Source organism: Bombyx mori, chromosome 5 (assembly GCF_030269925.1).
Source record: "Bombyx mori chromosome 5, ASM3026992v2".
In the NCBI taxonomy this organism is placed as follows: domain Eukaryota; kingdom Metazoa; phylum Arthropoda; class Insecta; order Lepidoptera; family Bombycidae; genus Bombyx; species Bombyx mori.
This window is the reverse complement of record NC_085111.1, coordinates 13674340-13699988: the sequence shown is the minus strand read 5'-3', so window position 1 is coordinate 13699988 and position 25649 is coordinate 13674340. Positions and strand designations below refer to the sequence as shown.

The window sequence follows — 25649 nt, the reverse complement described above, 5'->3', positions numbered from 1 at the left end:
CCGGATCTTCTCAGTGGGTCGCGTTTCCTATCGGGTGGTAGATTCTGCGAAGCACTGCTCTTGCTAGGGCTAGTGTTAGCACCACTTCGGTTTGAGCCCCGTGAGCTCACCTACACGTTAAGGGCGAAGCTGATATAGCCTCTCAAGGCTATTAGTATAGGCAGGAAAAAAGGATACTTTCTCATTTAAGTATTAATCTTATACCTTTAAACGAGCAATTATATAATCTGAATCTGGGAAACGGCTCCAACGATTTTCATAAAATTTAGTATACAGAGGATTTCAGGGGCGATAAATAGATCTAGCTACGATTTATTTTCAGAAAATGTTGTTTTATTCGTGTTTTCATTGATTAACTCTTCCTGACATCTATTGGAGAATAATAATACTATTTTTCTTAATTGAGGGCAACTAACCGCTTTAAAGACAACAAAATGGCATTATCAAAAAAAAAACCGGTCATCATCTAGTTAAGTATTAAGTATGGATTAACGCGGACGGGCAAATGAAATTCAACTAACATGATCGAAATACACCTAGAAATAACAATCGAACAAAAATATTATAAAAAAAATATTTTAACGGGACCGCTTGAAACATGAATTTTTAAACGCAAAAACTTTTACCTAATTTCACGATTACCTATTGACAGCGATTCGCGTGAAGGTCGTTTCGTGTTAGTAGTGCGTTGCGTTGAGCGGGTAGAGACAGCGGGCGTGGTCGCAGGGCGGAGCGACACTGAGCGACGCCTTGGTCTCCCCGCCATCGACATGATAAGATAACAAGGCTGTGTAGGATTAACCGACTGAAATGTTATTAGGGTTTCCAACTTACTTCAAAAATCAAAAACAAGCGGAAAATGATTTTTATAATAGCAACCCGGTACTGTTCTGGCAAGTTTAAACTTTTTTTTGATTGCTTAGATGGGTGGACAAGCTCACAGCCCACCTGGTGTTAAGTAGTTACTGGAGCTCATAGACATATACAACGTAAATGCGCCATACCTTGCGATATAAGTTCTAAGGTTCTCAGTATATATTAGTTACAACGGCTGCCCCACCGTTCAAACCGAAACGCTTCACGGCAGAAATAGGCAAAGCGGTGGTACCTACCCGTGCGGACTCACAAGAGGTCCTAGTAAGTACCACCAGTAAGAACTACATACTTTGTCCTTTGGAATTTGTTGTTTTTTTTAAATGATCTGCAAGTGAGAAAGCTTTTGAATAAAACAATACAGGCCGAACGATTGAAGCTTTAGAAGACCCTGCTGGAAAGAAAACTCAACAAGCAAACAAAATGTTTGAACTATGTATTTGTGAAGAAGTTTAATCACAACTACACTAAAAACAAAACTCAGACATTTATAGTAAATTTGTACCTCACAGTAATAAAATTAGAGAATAGCGCCCTCTTTCTTCCAAGATAATCTATAAAGTAGGATTAGTAATATAGTAATTTATAAATTCAATCATAAATATATTTTTTTGTAACTTAAATTTCAAATCAAAGTTGTCAAAAATGTCTGAATTTTAAATTTCACTCAACACCGACGACTACACATGTTGTTTTAAGAATATTGTAATGTTTTTTTTATTGCCCTTGTGATGAGCTAACGGCCCACCTAATAGCAAACCGCTGATTACCGCGTGTTGCATTCCGCGTGTATTCAGGAACTAAAGGTATATGATAAGATAATTGTTCAGATTCGTTACATGCCACCAGCATCCGTGTCGTGTAAAGCTTGTACCGCTTGTGACGTGTAAATAATACTCTGCTAATCTAATAGTTTATGCTAATGCTACCGTACAAATTATAGATTAGCTCATTTTGACATGCTTCAATAATTAAGAGTGTAATAGTACCCCTAACATATGTGAATGTCTTAACAGAATTTCTCAACACTAATGAACTGTTGGTTTACAGCACTTGTGATGGTATCCATCTGCTCCACTTCTAGACTGAATAGGTTTTAACTTTGATTTGCGTAAATTCAAAAGTTTGACAACCCTAAATGTAACTCCCTTTGAAACTATCATTACTAAATGATTGACTGAACACTTACTACCACAGCTTATTGGTTTAATACCTATGGCGTTACATTCGCAACTAGTTTATATAGTCTAAGAGTTTGTCCGACAGTGTCCGGACCTAAGTATATTTACGGAAAACAGTTGCATGTTTACAATAAGTGGTAATTTAGTAGGTACCACATGTATCGAGATATAGATATTTTTTGTTTCTTTTATTCGTTACATAAACAGGTGAATGAAATGACGATTAATTTTAGTTTTCGATGGCTATGGGAGCCTATACCTACACATAATAACGTAAATCCGTCACCTTGCATGAGACATTAGACTAAATCTCATTCTTTAGGATTCAATACTTAATCATACATAAAATAATTTTCCCACGCTTTACTTAACATTGACTAGGTATCACAAAAAAATATATATTCATCAATTTAATATTAACTACAAAATAATTACGTTAGCAATTTTGGCTATTGGGGACCTTAAAAAGTTAACAGTTATGTGCCGGTCCAATAAAATCATTAAATAAATTTTCTAATTTATACTATGGTAACGGAAATAAAGGCGGTGTAACACAATCAATTAACAAAAATACATATTATGTACACACGTGTATGTACAAATTTTAAATAGGGCACATAATTGTTGTAGTGCACATCATATTAGACATGAAAAGGGGCAAGTCCTGAGTTTTTAGCCCATTCTTCTCGGTAGTGAGACTGCATTTCGAGTTGGCCCTAAAATCATGTTTTGAATGCACCTGTGAAATTAAATGTCAATGTCGCAGCTCCCGCCATCTATCGATGAGTAGAGGAAATATGAGTGTTCTTGGTTATCGACTTGCTAATTGCACTATAAAATTATTTTAATGTTGTTCTTTCACTAATAATTGTTGTACTTTTTTGATTTGTCTACCCATTAGATAGAACTCTTTTTGATTTCACTTTTTCTGTTGATGTATAAAACGGCGAATCGCACGTCTTAGTGAGGACCCCATAAAAACAACAATACGAAGACAGACGAACTTACGACGACACATCGGGTGCTGAACGATCATTTTAAGTCATAATATCAGGCATGCTAGATGCACATTAACCTAGCGTGAATTCAACCTCATTTGTGAAGTTGGATGGCAACATTCAAGTTCTTTTGCTATCTATCCACTGTGGTAGCCCCTTAGTTCATGTGGGATTCGAGCTAATTCGACTACTTATGGAAAAAAATCCCTATACAAGTATATAGAAATATTATTATCTCTTTGTTTAATGTTCACAACAACTACGTGCTTAGTGCGAGTTTTTAATGTTCTCGATAGCGTAAGAGTTAACTCAAATTTGTATGCAGTTGAACATATATTAAGTGTATAATCTATGGTTGGAAGAGCGCCCCTAGCGGCAAACGTAGGCAATCCTAGGCAAAATACTCGCACTAAGCACATTGATGTATTAAAACCGATGCCGGAGACGAAGTGGCTTATAGTTTCTGATGACATTTACTAAGGAATAATTTACCTACTTTTTTTTCCTTCCTGTTCGCTGATAGCTATTTCAGCTTCGCACAGACGGGTAGACGCTCACGAGCTCAAGAGAAAGAAATTGCGAGTATTTGAGAGATTTTGCTAATAAAATCGATTCTGCGAAGCACTGCTCTTGCTGGTGCTGGTGTTACCACCGGATCGAAATCGCGACCCACTGAGAAGATCCGACAAAAAATATTAAGCGTATTATCTATGCGAGAAACTCAGTGGGCATTTAGGTAGATGGCGCCGGTTAGAATGGTCTATCCTACGGAATACCCCGCTGGGTCAGAACCAGCGTGGGTTGAGGATAGCCGGCCTTCCATCACCCGGATGCTCATGCATAAAACGCGTGCAGAGCAGCTTGCACGTCGTCTTCTTAGGCCCCCTTCGCCGATCCCCAGGCCGACATGTGAGGGAGACCCGAAACACTTAGAGGGCCAGGGCTTGGGCGAGATCCGCCTCCCTGGCCCCCGCTCGACGGCGGCGGGCCTGTGCGTCTCTCACGCACCCCGCCGCCTCCTTCTGCGAGTGCACCATCTCGAGCATCGCCTTCCACGACTCGTCGTCACCGAGCATCGATGCCACAACACTCGGCAACGACAAGTCGTTTCCTATTTTTGCGACGAGGACACGGCGCCACCCCTCCCATGCGGGGCAGGCGACGAGCGTGTGCTCCGCCGTGTCCAAGTCGCAACCACAATGGATCCGTCACTCGTAGGACATTTTATTGTGTTATGAGAAACGCCGTCACATAAGAAAAATACTACCTAATCCATACTAGTGTTATATAATTTTATAAGCGTTGGAGTTAATTTCTGTGTTTCTTTGTCCTTTTTTCACATCGAAACGAAGCAAGAATTGACATGTTTTTATTAGTAATTCGATTAGGTCAGGACCTAGTCATAGGCTACCTTTTATCCCTAAAAAACATCTCATTCCTACGGGCAACTAAGCTGACAAGGTAACGGCCAGTGTCTAATAACTTTAAGATACCGATTTCAGCCGAAGATCGAACACTAAAACCCGACAGACCACGGGGTGACAATTTTTAAAACCATGATAAGCTTCACGAACGTTTATTATTATTTTTATTATTTTTATAAAAATAGGTAGAGCAAAAACAGATTAAAACAGTAAAACGATATTTATTTCTTATCAATATAGGTACCTAGCTCCGATTTTTCTTATAACAGTGTAAAATGTAGATACAAATTTTAGGGAACATACATAAAATTTACAAAAGATACAAATTATTTTTCTATATAAATTTCTTGGTTTGCTTCTAAATAATGGCTGAGAACAGTATTTACAACTTTGAAGTCAGTTCTGGAACAGCCTTGAACAAGTCCGCGACTAAACCGTAGTCTGACACCTGAAACAAAAAATGTTAACAATAATTGCGCTTTTTAGGACTACGATAATTATTCTTTACAACATCATTTAAGATTAGTAAAAATGGTTTATTCAACTACACTTTGTACAATGAAAACAAACACAATAAAGGTTAATTATTTAAACTAGTTTTTTTTCTTCAAAAAACGGTTATCCAGTGTCTCGGTCAAAAATTACCCACATTGCTTCATTTTTGTTGAAATCATAAGAATGTATTTTCAAGCAAACAGTCAATTTACATGAATTCATGCAAAGATATTTAATTTTTTTATGATCTAGATAGGTTGTCTTAAGATTTGAATTTTATGTTGAATTATGATTTTAAGAAATCTAATCCTACAAATGGTTGCGTATGTATCAGTAAATAATAATAATAGTAGAACTAATAATAATTAAAAAATTACAAAATGATAAAAAAAAAATTCGACCTTAATGCATTAGTTTCGATATTGAATATCTTATCAGATGTGAAACAAAACAATCCTTCTATAAAGGAAGTAATTGTTATCATTTCAATTGGTATTTGATAATTTAAACATAAACTTATTAAAATATCAATTTGACGTGGCATAGCAATTGCCAATACTATATTTTGTTTAACATTGATAAAGAATGATAAATGTCTGTTGAACTTTTGCCTTTGAGATAAGTAAATTTAGAAGTGCGTTATTAAAAATATTATAAGATATTAAAATTAATGGAATAATAAAATCATTTAAGATCGGTCACTATGCAACATTGCCTCTGGATATACTTACTGTACATAGTAATTTGGTACTGTGACTGAAACACCTAATTTTACCTGGAAAATCGGAGCTTCAGGATCTTTGTTGATTGCTACAATGGTTTTGGAGTCTTTCATGCCGGCCAAGTGCTGAATAGCACCACTGATGCCTACAGCGATGTACAAGTCCTGGAGCAGGCGTCAAAAATACACATTAATAATACACTAAAATAATTATATATATAAATAGCAATATAATACTTTTTTTTTTTAGAAAAGTATATAATCAAAACACAATTTTTTTTGGTAGGACAATAATTAAATAACATTACTTTGCTATTACCAAATAATTAATTCAATTATAATACAATATATTCAAATTCTTAAGCAGTTACATGAAATGAAGAAAGAGCAAATAATGCTCATTCATTTGTGAAAGTTTTACACACTAATCTGTCTTACAGTGTGTATTTACTACTAATATTACTATGTGTTGTATATGTTATTTAGAACAACAAAGTCTGTTGTAAATATTGCAAGATATATTTATTTCAGATTACTTTTAGATGAACGGCATCAACACACATAATGAAAGAGTATGTTGTATATACTGGAACCGCTCAAGGACAGCATTAAAGTGAACAGTTCGTTTTATTGTAAAACGACAATCTAAAACTAAATTCACAAAAGCTTTATATGACATATACATCTATGACATTTTACGACCATAAATCTACCACCTCAATTGATTTTTGTATGAAATTTGTTATATTATGAGCAAAAGAAGTTTCTTTCCAGTCGAAAAAGAAATACATTTTTTAAATAATTTGTATGCTTTTGTGTTAGGAATCATAAAGGAGTTCTATACACCCTGTATCTGTGACATTCTGATAGAGTTGTGTATTCAATGTCAAATCTAAAGTGTATGAGATTCAAAGAAAGCACACCTAATTAAATATAAATTTAATACTAACAGGAGCAACAATCTTGCCAGTCTGTCCAATCTGTAGGTCGTTGGGTACAAAGCCAGCATCGACAGCTGCACGAGAGGCACCCACGGCCGCATTCAACTTATCAGCTAGATCATACAACAACTTGAAGTTGTCACCAGACTTCAAGCCTCGTCCTGTCAAATAACAACATTACACTTTGAATAATTCTGATGTGTAATTTGAATATAATTTTGAAAAGTATCTTTTTATTATGTAGATGTGTGAGCACTCTTACAGGTCATCCACATAACAGAAATAGGCAGCATATTGGTATCTATCTATGAGGGTTTACAGTACAATAATAATGCAGTAAGATAATTGCAGTATTTTAGCAGAACCAGTAGAACCATTCGTTGCTTTTAAGACCTATAAGATAACGAGAGTTTAAATAGTGGAATTTTAGTCCTATGAATTCTACATTACATTAATTTTAAAGTTTCTATTAAATTAGACCAAGCAATTAAATTAAGCATTGATTATTTATTATTATTATTTTTTAACTATAATATCTTACCACCAGATACAATATTCTTAGCACTAGTGAGTTCTGGTCTGTCAGATTTGGTCAATTCCTGCTTTAAAAATTCAACCAGATCAGTCTTATAGTCGCCCTCAGGTGCTTTATCAATTGCTGCAGACCCTCCCTCCAATGGCTCTGCAGGGAATGCTGTGCCACGAACAGTGATGACCTTGATAGGATCTTTGGCCTCAAGGGTTAATATAGCGTTACCTAAAAATATCAATCAATTAATCATTAATTAACATTAATTTCAGTTGAACTAACAGACTGTTTTTATTACCTTCATAGGGCAATGAGCTTATGGCCCATGTGACATTTGAGTGACATTGCTGGCATTACATAAGGACGTTTGCCATTGCCCACCATAGAGAACACTCCCGAAGGCACATTTGAAAAATGAAATGTTTTAGAGCTCAAGGAATACCATGGAGGGAAGTTTGTTGAGGTTGATAAATTGTATAAAAGAGCTCTGGAAATACACTGAGCATAGAGCCAGAGGCTTTACAAAGATGTATGAATAATGAATGTAAAAATGATATATACAAAATGTACATGATCAATAGGACCTCACCAGCATAAATTGTTCTCACAAAGGTATTAGCATCCTTGATACCAATGATATCAGTTATTGGTGACACATCAAGCTTGGCCGCAACTCGTGGCAGCACCGTCTTTCCGAAAGCAGTTGCTGGTGCTAAGATATGAGTGAATTTGAACTGTTTTTGTGTAGCCAAAATCAGAGGAGTCAGGGTTTCAGCAGTAAAACCTTTAAAGACATCACTCTCAGCCACTAAAACTTTAGATATACCATTTGCCTTAGCAATGGATTCTGCAGCCTGAAAGAAGTCAAATTTAAAAGTTTTTTATTAGGAAAATGATAATAGTACAATTATAGGTAAGCTCTGCAATTAGTACTGACTGCACTGTCCCATGACATTACATTGTACTTAATATTTGATATTCTAGCAATTTTTAATATTTAAGTAACTCTACTTTAAATATGACATCCTTCACATACAATAGCTAATTACAGAACCATGGCATTCTATTACAGGATTCTGATTAAAATTGACTTGATATATATTCATATAACGAGATTACATAAGATGCCAATACTTATTATTAATTGGTTCCAAGACTAAAACCCGAAACTGTACTTATTGTTTGTTAAATTAGCTTCAAAATAAAAACATACAGGTCCACATTTGGTTCCAGCCACAAGCACTGAGACATCACCTCCAATTTTCTTGGCAGCATTCAATGTATTTTGGGTTGCTGGAGATAGTACCTCATTGTTGTGCTCGGCGAGCACTAAAGTACTTTGCAAACGACGCAGCTGAAATTAGAGTCGCTATTACAATTCAGTAATATATTAGGAAAATATATTTAAAAATGGGTCTAAATTACTTATGCACCTATTTATTTCTAAAATCCAATTGAACAATAATTATCATAACTCACATCGTGACCTCGACCCTTGAAATTAACATATAAGTTTTAAGACTAATCTCATCTAGAGGTTAATAATCTAAGTTTTAGGATCTCAATATAATAATAAAGTTTCCAACCTGTCCAGACAAAAATAAATGCCTGCTATTGGGTGCAAACATTTTGATAAGCAAGATTTTGTTCAGGAAATCTGTTTTTATTTATTAAATAATTTATTAAACTTAAATCTAGGTTACAAAGTCCAATGTTCAAAAATGACAAGAGGTTTTTATTTGATTCGTGGCTAAGACAAGCAAAGGGAACGAAGTGCATGCCATTTTGTAGGAAAAATAGAAGTCATGTTTATTAAATAAAATGTAACATTTAACGATTGTGCTGGTTGAGTTGATTAAATAATGAAATCAAATTGAATTATAATAGGTAAGATAATATAACAGCTGTGGGATGACATGAAATATATTAAACTCTCTTTAAAGCAGTAGAAATTTATTGAGATTTTATAGAACATGTTGACGTCCGCGTGGCGTTAAAGGCTTATTACACTTGGCTAAATTTACGACTGAATTCAGAAGCAAGTTAGAAACTTCTGATTACACTATTCTTAATTCAGTTACTGAATCAATTGCCAGCTTAAGCGCGACGAAGTTGGACGTGTCGTGTGTATAAGAGGATGGCCCTAGTATTGTCTAGACAACAAAAAATTGGTCTTGGCGTAGTCCTCGCTTTTCTAAATGCGTTTCTAATTAGGCTTCTTAATAATTTAGTCAGTCAGAAACCATCCTTGCTACTGAATTTAGTAGGCTAGCTTACTGAATGCTGTTACACTTCACTGAATTCAGTACCGACTAAATTCAGTCGACTAAATTTAGCCAAGTGTAATAAGCCTTTTATCCGAAAATTTAAAAAGTTACTTGAATCCGAGTTGTACTCGTGTTTTGCCGCGAGAGGTGAATGTGGCTCACTGAAGGTAAATGCAGTACACTATAACTCCTTACACAGATTTAACTCCTTACACAGATTTAACTAATTCGAAATTATGCAGACTAAAAAAATCTAATTTTGCTGAGTAGCACTATTTATTAGATAAAGCGTTGTCGTGAATCGTGATTTTAACTGTAGTCTAGTTCAGTTTCCATTGCGTGGATAACAGATATTAATAAAAACGCTTTTGATTTCACAATAAAGTTATTGATAAATTTCATAGACATATACCGTAAAATGGGGCGACTAGGGACAAATTCCAACTTTATGAGCAATTTTAAGATAGTTGTTGATGTATATAATGCTATATCAGGATCAAAATGATTGAGTCTTGGGGGCATCTTTGTTGTCTAATTTAAAATTATGCAACTAGCATTCCAGTTTAAGCAAAAAATGCAAAAATAGCTGTAATCCCTATTTACCCGAAAATTGCGGTTAATTGGGACGAAATGAGAAATTTGCTAGGGTTGGCACTACTTTCATTTTTATATATAGTTTTAATTAATTTATTTATTTAGTTGCACCAACAAAGTGATCATCAATAAAAAAAATTTAAAAACTGACAAAAGTACATGGCAGACATCACCTCAATTATAGGTGCAATCGATAGTGCTGATATTTCTATCTGGGTTAAGAGATTAGGTGTGTCGGTTATTCCATGGATTAATCAGATGAATACCCCCACTCTGAACAAATATTAAATATTTATTTTTCAAATATTAAATATATTACTTAGACATTTTTGTCCACCTTGAGATTTCATTGATCTTGTTACATGTCTCTGCAAAATCGACTTACTTATATTAAATTGCTTATCTATTTCAACTAAAGACTTATTCCCTATTTCGCTTCGAATAAACCAGATTTTTACCAACAAATTTAAAAAATATTGTTATAACTACATAGACAACCCTACAAACCTGTACCTATTTGTACTTAGGTCGTTTCCATTTCACGTATTCTCATCCCAATTGACCCCTTTGTCGTTGTTATTTGTACCTAAGACGTCCCCAATATCCCCAAAAACAACAGATTTTTACATATATTTTTATTTAATCAAATACATTAAAACCAATAACAACTGAGACTTACCTTTAATATATATGCTGGTTCAAACACTAAATAACGTTTATAAATCATAGTCGTCTTCTATTATTATCAAATAAATAAAAGAGAGCAAAGTTTCTAGCACTAAAATAATTACCACCACAGAAAGTTAATTTTGAAACGCGATTTTTTATAAGTTAGCAGCTATTATCATGCATATTCAGAGTTGTTTTGTGAACTTTCAACATTCTACTATTAAACTACAAAAAATGGAAGATTTTGCAACGAATATAAAACTTATATTGAGCGTCGAAAGATTTTCCCGGTTTTTTCCCGATTCGCCTCTCAATCCCTAATCGCCCCATTTTACCGGTACCGGATTAAAGATGACACATCACTTTTACCGTCATTTCCACAGATCGTAAATATCTTTAACTTATTTTTTTTTTTTGTAGTTGAATCATCCAGCATAACTATGCAATGCAACTGTTGAACTCCAAATTCTATGAGAATCGAATAAAATCATGGGAACGTCTATCCCTGGGAACGTTCAAAAATATCCTAAATAATATGAAATAATATGATTGACTATTTAGAGACCTGTCAGTAATGTCAGTTTTGTCGCAGTTCTAAATCGTAAATGTCACTATTTTTTTGTATTATAGGCCTATTACGTTTGGCTGATATTTGTCGACTGAATTCAGAAGCAAATTTAGAAGCTTCTTATTACACTGTTCTAAATTCAGTTACTGAATCAATTGTCAGTTTAAACGTGACGAAATAAGACGTGTCGTTTGCGTAAGAGGATGGCCCCAGTATTATCTAGACAACAACAATCTTTTTTGTTTTTGATTTTTGTTTCATTCAAAAATAAATAAAAATTGAAACAAGAATATCGGTGAGGAAATATTTATTGCTGTGTGGAATATTAGCAAATAAGTTATGCGTTTCTAATTAGGCTTCTAAATTATTCAGTCTTTTTTTTTTTTTGGTCAGGAGGAAATCGCCGGACTTCCGCCCTTTTCTGGGGATACTGGGCGGGGTATGTCAGAGTCGAACTGACTAAAACCTCCTGTCGCTCAACAACCAACATCCAAACCTCGCATGAGACAGAACTCATGACAAGGCAAAGGGGGGAAAGTGAAGCGTTTAGTGCGGAGCACATCTCTCCCATCACCCTCCCCCTCGGGACGCCGGACTGGCGGTCGTCGGCGCCACGACCACCAGCCCTCTCGGTCGGCAGACTGTCCGAAGCCCGCCTAGATGGCGCCAGTTAGAGAATGATTCAGTCAGCCAGAAAACTTCCTTGTTACTGAATTCAGTAGACTAACTTACTTAATGCTATTACACTTGACTGAATTCAGTAGCGACTGACTTGAGGCGTCTGAATTCAGCCAAGTGTAATAAGCCTATTAAGTAATTTCGAAACCATGAGCAGCTTTGATCTGAGTGAAGTATCTTAAAAATACTCTGTGGACGAAAGAAAGATATAAAAACCGGTTATTTTTAAAGTCGCTTCATTTTAATTTTCTTATAATATCAGACTAGAGGCTGACATAATTTCAATAAAAAAGCAAAACTCCATTTAATGCGTTAAGTTTTTGATTCTTACTGTATTTGAATTTTCTATTGAATTATTGAATTACACAATGTCTTCTTTACCTATTGTATCAATAATACGCCGTGAAACTTTCAGTTCCGCTCATAGGCTGCACAGGTAAATGGTTATAAAGTAATACGTATTAATTAATTCAATTTATAAAATTATTTTATGATAATATTAAGTTGTGTTCGACCTTCTAACTCAGATCAATAAGGTTATCAGTAAAAAAAACGGATATTTATAACGTGTGGTAACATCTACCGTCACAATAATTAATTTATTATTTTTCAGCCCGTTTTTAAGTGACGAAGAGAACAAAAAAGTTTATGGTAAATGCAACAATCCTAATGGTCACGGTCATAATTATGTTGGTAGGTTATTCTTTTGACATCAGTTTTTTTCTATATTTTTTTTTATTTGTAGTTTATTCAGAAATAAAAAAAACGTATTGTATAATTATTTTATGTATGTATGTACTACATGCTATAACCAATTTTGAGAAATCGCATTGTATTTACAATTTTACCATAATAAAGTTCAGTTCATTTTATCACAAAAATATTAAAATAATGTGGACTAATAATTTCAGTTCTTGTAACAGTAAAGGGTCCTGTAGATCCTCAAACTGGTATGGTGATGAATATAACTGACCTCAAGAAATACATAAAAACAGCCATCCTGGAACCACTCGACCATAAGAATTTAGATAATGATGTTCCATACTTCAAAACTATGGTAAGTCATTACTTTTAAAGGTTAAGCAAAATAATATTTTAATTGTATACATATAATTAAGATTGTACACATGTATGTATAATTTAAATTGTTTGTCGTGTGCATTTTAACATGTTTTAGATATTTGTATAGATAAATATGTGGGTAGAGTTATGTCTACCAATTTTTTTATTAGCCTCTCCTCAGTATAGATGACTGTATGAATATATGGCTGTTTTTTACTCCAGAAGCTGTTCTATATGCAAGACCAATAAAAAAGAGTAAATACATCTACTGGTGGCAATATAATTTATTGTTATTATATTGCCTATTTAAAAATATAGAGATGGGTAAAATCAAATTCCACAGGGTCTGCTGCAGTGGTATACTGGATGTTGTTAAAGACCATGACATGCCATAATTGCACTGATGCCAATTCCTTTACAAAAGACTAGAGACTGCTGTAAGCTATTTAATTCTTTAAAACAATATTGTCTATTACAGGCAAGTACTACAGAAAATGTCGCAATATATGTCTGGGACCAACTTCAAAGAATAATGGAAAAACCACAATTACTGCATGAGGTTAAGATCCTAGAAACTGAAAAAAATCATGTTGTGTACCGTGGTGGTAATACATACTCTAGGAAAAAGCCTGACTCCTCTTGTCACCGAAGTCATGTTTCTCATGAAGTTTCCTCAGATTCTGACTAACAAAATTCTTGAATCTTGAATGTTTTTATAATGAAAAATATTTTATATTACTATTGTTAGGTGATGTATACATTCCTTAAGTAAGACAGATCAAAGAAGCTAATTTTTATAAGAATAAAATTAAAACATTATAATTACATATATTATGTTTCTAAAATATTTTAAATTATTAAAATGGCTGAATTGGCTATGCACCTTATGTGATGACCTAATAATTACAGATTAAAATTTTTATTTATGATCGAATATTTTAATAAAATATTTGTTCTGAAAATCAGGTTCGTTTTACCATATTGTAACCTGGTGTACATTTTAAAGTTTATATGTTTTGAAGAATGTATGAATAAGTGAAACTATACAGCTTGAATAAATGTTTCTTGCCATCTTGACATTTTTAGCAATTTTATTAGCTTTATGTAACAAAATCTTAGTCATTTTATCTGACTTCAAGATTTCAAAGTAACTGAAAATTTTGCACACGCATTGAGGTGCAATGAGAATAAAATAATTTTATTGCCACTCTATTGTCATATCAGTATCAGCACGATAAAAGATGGAATTAATTGTTCGGTTTGCTATTTAAACCAGTTTTTTTTTTAGTTTTCGACTGACTCAGTGGTGCAATAATTAAAAAGCCCCTGATTGTTGTGTTGAGGGTCATAGGTTCGATACCCACATAGGGCATACATTCGTGTGATTTACAGGTTTGTCTGGTGCCTATTTTCTGCACACACTATATGTATTTATATATAGAAAGGTATATAAGTATGTATGTCAGTGTCGGTACCCATAACACGGAATGCTAATTTGGAGCCGGACGACCGTGCGTGATTCGTTCCCGATTATTTATTATTATATATTATTGAAATGTGTTTTTTCCACGCAATAGATGGCTGAACAGCCTGATGGCCCTTTTTCTTCCCATCTAGTATTTATGAGTCGACACTTGACAATGTGAATGCCGCCATACATCTTGGGACATGACGTTGAAGTTTGAATTATATCGCGTGACGGTTGTCCTGCCGTGCAAACTGAACCTGCTTCGCGGCATAAATAAGTATGGTCGTAATTATAAAATAACATTATTCATTCTATATCTTCCATTTTAGGTAAGAATATTTCGGGGATGCAACTATTATTATCCCCGTTACAATCGGACGAGCATAGGGCCTACCCATTGGTAACTAGTCATCATCGCTTATGGACATCAGCAATTCCGAAACTAGTCTTTGTTCACCAAAGGTTCACACACTTTAGAAATTAACCCAAAAACAAAATAAGGTATTGAAGAATGTATAAAGTGCGTATGGTTTTTAGTAAAAAAAAAACAAGTAAAGATGAAAGACAAAACCTTTATTTTGATATCATGGGACAGAAAGTAGAATTTTCTTTATTTACATAGGTATAAATACATTCTCATTTCTCATACATACAATGTACTACAAATTTTTTATGCAACAGATATGTTATCTTCATAATAACTGACTCTTCAAATCTGATCGCGCCATATATATCTACATATCTACCGATATAGTGCACACACATGTTGACAAGTAGCATTAATGAAAAGTACAAAAGATGGGATAAGCGCGTAAGTAAAAAAGATAGCTATAATTGGAACGATTGCACTTGTTATATTATTATTGCATTTGTTTAGACGCGACTAAAGACGAAACGTCCCAATTGGCCTGTTTTCGAGTCTTCACTTGACGTGCGCTTGAAACATGTCTGCTTCTTTTTACATAATATAAAATATCATTGCATACATACCAATGTTGTCAACTTGCCAAAAAAGTCTGATTCCTTGAAAAAACAAATTTTTCTAAACTTATTTCAATATGTCATTTTCTCAAAAAATCCAAGTTTTCATATTAATACAGCGTCAACAAAACAATTTCAAAACAGTTGCCTACACATTACGCTAAACAAATATGTGTTTTGGAACAAAATTTACACATCGATTATATTATACAACATTTTCAGAAACAATTTAATTAACACTCAACTACTTATATACATACCAATATAAAATTGTTTATATATCTAATTTAAACTATATGTATAAAATTAAATAATACTTTTATGAATAAATAAAATTATCCTCACCTACACCTATAACTATGGTCCGTTTAACAAGTTTAGATTAATCATGCAATGGTTTAATATGAATGTTAGTTAAAAAGTGGTTACCATCACTCACGGTCACTAGCAACCACAAGAACAATGCCCGATATCATCTACAGTAAAGAATTTTCTAAAGCCCTTCTGAACAAGCGTTCAAACACCGAAAACACCACGAAGTGCAATACATTCCACTATCTGATAGTACAGTAGATAATTCATCTCTGAAAATGCAAAGCGTTTACCTTGGAATATGGAATCTCCAATGTTTGCAATCCTTATGGCTCCAATCAATAAAGTTTAGTGTTTTCGTTTGTAAAAAAGGTGCACAGGACATCAGTACTCGATACAATATAGCCTGCTATTTGTAAAAGATAAAACCAAACCCTAACGAAAAGTACTCCCTTGACATGTTGAGACCTTAAACTGGAGCTCACTCGCATCTTGGACTCTAGGAAAAAAAGGTCGGTCGATCTGTCTCGGTACTGTACCTAACAGCAAACTTACGTTTTGGTCGGGTTTAACTGACCAAGGTCAAATATAAGTTGAAGGTCCAATTCGCTCTGAGGACTACCATGATAACACCGAGACTAGTGGAATGCCGGAATAACCGCCATGGACAGACTGTTATTTCGTCAATACAAATAACTGACGACACGTTTGAAGAGTCGTTCAGGCAATGGCTTTATTTCAGGACCTACCGAGGGTTACAAACTAAACTTGTCTTGTTGTAAGCGAAGGACACAAGGGGATCCAAAGGCGGCCAAACAGCTATATAAAAAAAGCACATTTTGTCAATAGTCAAGTAGAGTATTGTTATTTGTGTATCTCAGTAATTGGGTAATAAAATCGTAGTGATTCTCTCCTTGAAGGGCGGAGATGAAATCGTGATCGGTTTGTAATTAGCATGATAATCATCTTGTTGGCATAGCGGACGGATAGAGTATACATTGGTATGGCGAAAATGCTGCACTATGTTGTGTTCATCTTAAATTCTAATTACAACAGATAATACAAACTTATCACAAATATTACACAACAAATCACAGATTAGTTCCTTTACATATATAAAATTTGTTTTATTTACGTCATGTGTGTTTATAAACCTGACACTTTTATTTTACCTATTTACTAATTTGATTAATAACAAGCGATCCCATACAGCCACGATTAACCGGTATTCATGCTTCGCAACAGTAATAATAGGCAGTAGAACCCACCCGTACGGGTTCACATGTAAAAAGTCACTCTGGAACATGTATTACGTGTCTATTTCCTTGGAGAAACTGGTAACTATCTGCGAGATATTAACATCAATCAGCACAGTCTTATCGCTCGATACAAATACAATGTGCGTCTTTTCCTTTGGTTAGATTAGGACATGTAAAATTTAAGAATAAATATACATGTTCTTTTCTTAATTAGATCTCATAAATCACTAGTAATTTGCTATCACAAAACATTCAACTATCATTACATACAATACATAAATTTTAATAAATCAAGACAAATACCGAAAAATACTATATTGCTATATTATAATCTTTTTTGCAAGGATGCTTTATGGTTATATAAGGTATGCCTAATTCAAAGTCATTTCTCGGCCAATATTTCAATTGAGGTTTTTGTTCGGGCCTTTCCTCGGAGACATTGAAATACGCGAAAAGCACGAGTGCTGTATAACTGGCGATGAATATTAGTACATGCCAGATTCCGTGCATGTAAGGGAAGCTGATAGAGAGCCAAGCATCGCAAAACACACGGTCGATAATCCAACAGAACATTGCGAGGAAGCAGATAGCGACACACCGTAGCCCGAGACGGTACACACGAGCGCATTTAACTCTGGAACATTAAGAAGCTATTACATAAATAATAATTTAAAATTATTATTATTATTATCATACACAACAAATACGTTGCCTTAATTAAAACTTTTTTGGTAAAATTTAAAGCCCCGTTTTTTCTTTCGAAACGTCTGACGTAATAAAGAATGAAAATAATAAACGTGAAATTAAACAGTATTAAGGGCCTGTGCACACCACGTTTTTTAAACGCGCCGTCGACGCGCGTTCGTAGCGATACAGACGCGATACGCACGCAAGTCAGACGCAGCCTGTAGACCTTTGCACACCTGTATAAATTAAAATACGCGTTTGTATCGATACAGACGACAACAAATCGCTCTGTAGGATAAAAGCGCGCCGTCGACGCGAAAAACGTGGTGTGCACAGACCCTAATGGTTTCAAGTGTACCTATGTATTGCGAAAACGTAAAACTATTTGAAATACAAAGTTTGTCTTATCATTATACGAAAGTTAATAACGAAATTTAATCATTACATTTGTAATTCTGCATTCATTTAATAACATTGTAATAGGGGTTTAGCAAATAATCTAACGTAACACGATTAGTTAACGGTCACAAATGTTACATTGAAAAGTGGAACGAAAACATCGTTAGCGTGCCTACACATTACCATATTTTAACATTTTCTGACTAACTATCTAACCGCATTTTTACATTATTATTTTAATTTTTTTTAACGTCATGATCTCACAGTGGACCGTTCGGAACAAGTCAAGTCAGGACAGTGAACCCGAAATACCATTTCTGCGATGTGTAACCCCAAGCCGGTGGCTTTAAACTTATTTCAAACAAGCGTGACTCATAAATTCGAGACTTTTCTTTCTTGTTAAATTCTTGTTTGTACAAATTGATCCATAAATTAACACAATTAATAAATTAATACATACTAAGTATTATAATATTTACACTCAATTCATATTCAAAGACGAAACGAGAATTAAAATTCATGTCTACAGGTGGGTAGCGGCATTTACGCCTGCGGGATTAGTGCGCTCATCGGTTATTTGCTAAAAACCAAATTTTTATGTATATTTATAATTAGGAGAATATATATCTACCAAGTTGCCTATCAAAATTTGGCCGCTAGTATTTTTAATTAAATTATTTTTAATAGCTTTTTGGGAAAAAATTTCGTTCACTTGTTTTTTAAATAAAATATCGTCTACATCACGGCAATTTACATAATGATTTAAAAAAATCACGGTTGCCATTGCGCACCTGGCCGCACCTCTTCGCAGCCAGGTGTAAACAGGTATGATTTCGATACTTTTTTACGTTCATAACGTATATTTATTAATTATATATCAAATTGAAGCTAATTTTTTTCTATTAATTATCATATATGGTTGCCTAATTAAATCTGGCCGCAAATAAGGGTTGCTGGCTGTTAACCAATGAGCGCACTAATCCTGCAGTCGGATCTCGGACTATATGGGCTTAGGTAAACATTTAACATTGGGGGTGGCGAGCTCGTCGGGTATCAAAACAATAAAAAAAACTTTTTTCCCCCTACCTATTCGCTGGTAGCCTAAGAAGCTATTCCAGCTACGCCCGGACGGGTAGGTGAACTCACGGACTCAACCTGAGAGAATTTGCTAACACTAGCCCTAGCAAGGGTGTGCTTCGCAGAATCTACCACCGGATCGGCATCACGACTCACTGAGAAGATCCGGCGATTAGTTCGCGGCGATTAGGCGAGTAGTTAGGACGGTTACCGGTGCTTGAGGCCTAAAAGTACCGAATCCAGGGGGTCTCACAAGAAATATTTCGGGCAACGGCGGCTTTGCGTTGCCCTGTCGAGTTCGGATAAGTGATTAGTGGAGTCACTTTTGAGTTTAATGACAATACGTCCATCTATGAAGGTTACTAGCGTGTGTTTACCTGGTCAATTCCTTGCACAAGAATCCCATGGCGGGTAAAGCTAGTGTCATTAATGCGAACGCATTAGCTGCTGGATGCATTACGAGAAATCCAGTCGACATGACCGAAAATACACTGGAGTACAGTGCAAGTATTCTCCTGAAAAAAAAGTAATATTGACCATAGTATTAATAAAAATATTGTTTTCTCTTCGGTATTCACGAATCGTAATAGTAAAAGCAGTCTGAAAATAAAAAGCCTACGGGATATAAATCTTTGTTTTGATTTTTATTTTCAGGTATATTATTTTTGAAATTAAACATTATCGGCCAAAAAACTGGTTTTCATTGCATTATTACCTATTCAGGCTCATGGCTTATGTTATTTTAAATGTATTTATATAATATGTAATTCAAAATTATGATTCTGGTTCTTGAACATTCTTATTGTTGAATTGTTCTTCTATAATTCTTGATGCCATTAATTGCACATTAAACATGCGCCCCTGAATTGACATCCGCGCTAACGCGTCTATATCGCCTCTCGTACAATACCAACAGAGTTCCGTCTTCATGGAAGACTGCTCATGTCCATCCTATCCCCAAAAAGGGTGACCGGTCGGACCCCTCGAATTACAGACCTATCGCGATAACTTCCTTGCTTTCCAAGGTGATGGAGCGAATCATAAACATCCAATTTATTATTCGCTCCATCCAATAAATATACAACTCCTGAAGTATCTTGAAGATCGCCAGCTGATCAGTGACCGACAGTACGGTTTCCGTCACGGTCGCTCAGCTGGCGATCTTCTTGTATACCTTACTCACAGGTGGGCTGAAGCCTTGGAGAGCAAGGGCGAGGCTCTTGCTGTGAGCCTTGATATCGCGAAGGCCTTCGACAGGGTCTGGCATAGGGCACTTCTGTCGAAGCTACCATCTTACGGAATCCCCGAGGGTCTCTGCAAGTGGATCGCTAGCTTTTTGGATGGGCGGAGCATCACGGTCGTTGTAGACGGTGACTGTTCTGATACCATGACCATTAACGCTGGCGTTCCACAAGGTTCGGTGCTCTCCCCCACGCTTTTCATCCTGTATATCAATGACATGCTGTCTATTGATGGCATGCATTGCTATGCGGATGACAGCACGGGGGATGCGCGATATATCGGCCATCAGAGTCTCTCTCGAAGCGTGGTGCAAGAGAGACGATCAAAACTTGTGTCTGAAGTGGAGAGCTCTCTGGGGCGAGTCTCCAAATGGGGTGAATTGAACTTGGTTCAATTCAACCCGTTAAAGACACAAGTTTGCGCGTTCACTGCGAAGAAGGACCCCTTTGTCATGGCGCCGCAATTCCAAGGAGTATCCCTGCAACCTTCCGAGAGTATTGGGATACTTGGGGTCGACATTTCGAGCGATGTCCAGTTTCGGAGTCATTTGGAAGGCAAAGCCAAGTTGGCGTCCAAAATGCTGGGAGTCCTCAACAGAGCGAAGCGGTACTTCACGCCTGGACAAAGGCTTCTGCTTTATAAAGCACAAGTCCGGCCTCGCGTGGAGTACTGCTCCCATCTCTGGGCCGGGGCTCCCAAATACCAGCTTCTTCCATTTGACTCCATACAGAGGAGGGCCGTTCGGATTGTCGATAATCCCAATCTCACGGATCGTTTGGAACCTCTGGGTCTGCGGAGGGACTTCGGTTCCCTCTGTATTTTGTACCGTATGTTCCATGGGGAGTGCTCTGAGGAATTGTTCAAGATGATACCGGCATCTCGTTTTTACCATCGCACCGCCCGCCACCGGAGTAGAGTTCATCCGTACTACCTGGAGCCACTGCGGTCATCCACAGTGCGTTTCCAGAGATCTTTTTTGCCACGTACCATCCGGCTATGGAATGAGCTCCCCTCCACGGTGTTTCCCGAGCGCTATGACATGTCCTTCTTTAAACGAGGCTTGTGGAGAGTACTTTATGGTAGGCAGCGCCTTGGCTTTGCCCCTGGCATTGCTGACGTCCATGAGCGACGGTGACCACTTACCATCAGGTGGGCCGTAAGCTCGTCTGCCTACAAAGGCAATAAAAAAAATGTCTCAAACCAGGTTTTTCGATTCGCCTCGAAGGCTCCGTCGGCTGGGCGTCCTTGGGGTGAGCCGCGCCGTCTGGTTGTAGTGTTGACCGCGGTAGCCCCCCTACCTCATCCGGGTTCTGACCTCGGAGGGGATCGGACGTCGGGTGTAAGAGTGCAGGGGAGTCGTTTAGTGGGTGGGCTCTAAAATCCTTGGGCCCGCGGTCTGCTCACAACACCATGCAGATCGTTGAGTCTCACATACCCCGCGCGCCCCTTTTGCGCGGGGACCTCGTAGGAGGTTCGGCCCTCTACCCGAAAAAAAAAAAAAAAAAAAAAAAAAAAAAAAAAAAAAAAAAAAAAAAAAAAAAAAAAAAAAAAAGGTTTTTTTAAACTGTTCCTGAATACAGACAGGTGACTGAAGTTTTCTGCACTAATTAAATTTATCAAAATCATAAACTGGCATACATGCCAGTTTAATCTATTCCAATAGAATTCAAGTCTGTGTTTTAATGGTATATGTGATACATTTTATATTAGATCATGCAGTGTTAAAACTTAACTGAACCTTGGATAAATGCCACATCATGCTCGCATGAGGGAGACATGTAGATAGAAATAATGTACTTGGCCATTAATCATCAACATAAAGGGGATGGCCCATTTTAGGCCCAAAGCGGACAATAGATTATAGAAAAAATACTTAGTGCATTAATTTTGTCATAAATAAATATGCATTTACTTTCTTGGAAATAAGCGCCACTACAGTTTACAATAAGTAGTTTAAAAAATGTAACTCTATTGAAAAAACAAGGATTTTTATTTTTGCGGGAAAAATATTGCCAGCTTCAAATCCTTTTACGTATGAAGTAAATATTTTGAGTATATAAATAAAACATATAAATAAATCATTTTAAGTATTATCATTAATCAATCGATTTTAATGGATTTTATGCACATAAAATAACATCGAAGACATACCCATTGGACTTTAACTTGTAACTATACTTGAGACCTTAGAACTTATACCTCAAGGTGGGTGGCGCATTTACGTTGTAGATGTATTTGGGCTCGAGTAACCACTTAGCAACACCAGGGTGGCTGTGAGCTTGTCCACCCATCTAAGCAATAAAAAAAACTTTACTAGTATTTTTAATTAAATATGTACAACTAAAACAAAAACATAAAAAATAATGTGTACTCGTAAAAAAGAGATTAAGATAAAAATCTATTATCGGTTATTTAAAAAAATAATCGATATATGAATTTCATGTAATTATTTTTCTTTATACTGACAACACTGAATTTAATCTGACTGACTGACACTTCGCTTGCTGCTTGTGGTGTTGTGCTTGCGTACAAAATGGATGTGTTTTGATTTTTCTTCGATTTATTTTACTTTTATCAATAACGTTTCATACTACGACTAAAAAACATTGTGTGAATTGTGGTTTTACCCTGACCGAGATTTAAAACCGTGTATATGCTCTCTTTTGCTATTTTTAGATGATACTAATTGTGTATGAAGATGAAGAAAATATAGATATTTAAAGAATTAAGTGTGTTTTTTATACCCTATTGGATAAAAATACATTAGGAACATCTTAAACATTAAGAAAAGAAAAGTTTTTGAAGTATCTCACAATCCGACACTTATTTATATAGAAAATTAACCTCAAAACGAGTTTTTATTTTTATTATATTTTTTATAATAGTGGCGTCAATTTCAATATATTTTTTAGATATCCAATACATTTAAGAATTTGAATCAGTACATTTTTATAGTAATATTTGATGTCCATCTTGGGCCTAGCACACTATGGAGAGTGGGCAATCCCCTTTTTATTTCAATATACCAAGCACCCAGTGTCTCAAGGTTAGGGCAGTAATCGAAATGATTAGCAGTTGCATTTACATGTGAAGAAGCATAGCATGACTACAGTATTGTTAATTATACAACTAATTACCATAATTGGTGGAAAAGATAGCAAGGCTCTTTGTTTGAATTCTTTGATATCATTGTAAACAAACTTTTCTTTGTCATTCAATAAATCACAATGCCTCTTATTTTATTAACAGAGTTCAAAAAAGGAGGGGGTTCTCACTAGATTTTAAGATTATTTTCATTTCAGCTATGTTTATGGTATTCTTATTTTCATGAATGTGTGAAACAAAACTATACTATGTTGTTTTTGATAACTCACCTGTTTCCTCCCAAAAATTTCGGAAAATATCTTTTAGGCAAGAACATAGCAAATGCTGCCATAAATACCCACAATATTGCAAGTTCATCTAATAACTGACCTAAAAAATGAAATTTCTTATAAATAAGAATAATGGTTTAATATTTATATCAAAATACTTTCATTAAATTTTAAATTCAATTTACTTACCCACTAAGCTCAAAGTTGCATGAAAATAAGCTGAACTAAGTCCAACAATCATCAACAGAACCCATAATACATTGATAGCAGGATTGAAGAATTTTGAATATTCTTGGAAAAGATGAATCAACACTGGTGGGAACAGAAAGAACAAAATATTGCTCACCTAAAAAAAATATTAATTTTTATTTTGTTCTTTGAGTAAGTCTAATTAACAATAAGTAGTGTATAAATATGTTTTATTTGCTTAAATTTTAAAATAAACTATTGTACATGAGAAAATTTTTGAACTGCGCATTTTATTACGAGAATGTATGCAAATATAAACTTTTTATTTTTGTAGAAATATTAAGAGAACTTACAGTGTTAACGAATTCTGCTATCAAAGGAGATATGGAATAATTTGATTCACACCAATCCACCGGAGAGCTTCCACGTTCCAGATGTGACCACATTGTTTAAATTAATTTTGATTTTAAAATACACAATGTTTATCAGGCAATATGTAAAATTTATTACCCATTAACAGCCTTTGGAGATTCTTTTTGCTGCTGTATATTTAATATTTACTATGCCTACATACTTTTTAAATTTTATTTTTAAAGCACATTAAAACTGTACAGTAGTATTAATTTTTTTCTCGTCGCAAAACGTTGTGTTATTGTGTTCATCACAAAGAAAATTGTAGTCCAACCACAGTTTACCACAGATTACATCATAGAGACACTACGCGATTGGGAATTAGAGTTGTGATAAACTCCTGAGTGAGCGATTTAAGAGATCTATATCGGCTATACTAAGTCACCCTAGTAACGAATAGAATATCAGTAGCTGATTTAGCTCATCAGTTCACTGATTCTATTGCTGTTAGAATATGAATAGAAATATTATGTCAGTAGCGCGGGTATACCACACGTTGTGACTTGAATGCTTTAATTTAATTCGCGAAACTTTACATCAAATACAACAATTTTTTTTTGCAAAAATCAGCATTATTCTATGAGTTCTTAAACCTAATTTAAATGGCATTATTCGAAACTAAAATTCTATCTTTATTTATTACGAGTTGCTACCTAGTAATTTGTTGGTATTATGTGGTAAAAATAAATTTTGAATAATATAACAGTATCAACCTGACAATCGTAAGCCTGTCAAGTATGAATGTTAACAGAAACTTTAATTCTTTGTTAGTTATAATATATAGCATTCTAAAAATTTTCAAAGAGTACACTTAAACATAGTAATGTCAAACCGCTTTTACGTATTACATTGTAAATTTTGGTATAGTAATAACTCATTTAATTATTAAACTAGCATACCCGATCCTGTGGACCGAATATTGAACAGTCGACGTTACCCTAAGCACGTTATTACGGATCCTCCCGATCCATTAACGGTGCTTTGAGGTTTAGGCACCGGTCACCGTCCTCACCGAACCCGTCACTTGCGACGAAGGGCTCGACGAGTAAATTAACCCATAAATACAGCGTATTGAGTTTCTCACCGGATCTTCTCAGCGGGTCGCGTTTCCGATCCGATGGTAAATTCTGCGAAGCACTGCTATCACTAGAACCAGTATTATCAACACTTGCGATTTCAAGTCCGCTAGAGTGAAACTGAAATAGCCTCTCAAGGCTATCAGCATAAGTAGGAAAAAAAATTAAACTGGC

The 25649-nt window shown here is 35.3% G+C and overlaps 3 protein-coding genes across 3 annotated transcripts; 1 reads left to right on the top strand and 2 right to left on the bottom strand.

Moving 5' to 3' along the window:
* Nucleotides 1–4677: 4677 nt before the first annotated feature.
* On the bottom strand, nucleotides 4678–9165 carry LOC101746171 (electron transfer flavoprotein subunit alpha, mitochondrial). Its single transcript, XM_038011255.2, has 7 exons — nucleotides 8749–9165; nucleotides 8376–8516; nucleotides 7752–8016; nucleotides 7175–7390; nucleotides 6643–6794; nucleotides 5747–5857; nucleotides 4678–4924 (listed from the first exon to the last, which is right to left on the bottom strand). The coding sequence occupies exons 1-7, from the start codon at nucleotides 8788–8790 to the stop codon at nucleotides 4859–4861; spliced, it is 993 nt and encodes a 330-aa protein (XP_037867183.1). The 5' UTR covers nucleotides 8791–9165; the 3' UTR covers nucleotides 4678–4858.
* Nucleotides 9166–12140: 2975 nt separating this feature from the next.
* Pts (6-pyruvoyltetrahydropterin synthase) lies at nucleotides 12141–14076 on the top strand (the record flags this gene model as incomplete). The annotated part of the gene is given in 4 exon segments (NM_001046638.1): nucleotides 12141–12374; nucleotides 12552–12631; nucleotides 12850–12995; nucleotides 13479–14076. Coding segments are annotated over 4 exon segments (504 nt in total). The 3' UTR covers nucleotides 13689–14076.
* Nucleotides 14077–15024: 948 nt separating this feature from the next.
* On the bottom strand, nucleotides 15025–24734 carry LOC101741167 (alkaline ceramidase). Its single transcript, XM_004930005.5, has 5 exons — nucleotides 24342–24734; nucleotides 23989–24145; nucleotides 23800–23899; nucleotides 19561–19698; nucleotides 15025–17654 (listed from the first exon to the last, which is right to left on the bottom strand). Exons 1-5 carry the CDS (start codon nucleotides 24432–24434, stop codon nucleotides 17333–17335), a joined length of 810 nt encoding a protein of 269 aa, XP_004930062.1. The 5' UTR covers nucleotides 24435–24734; the 3' UTR covers nucleotides 15025–17332.
* Between the last annotated feature and the right edge of the window lie 915 nt (nucleotides 24735–25649).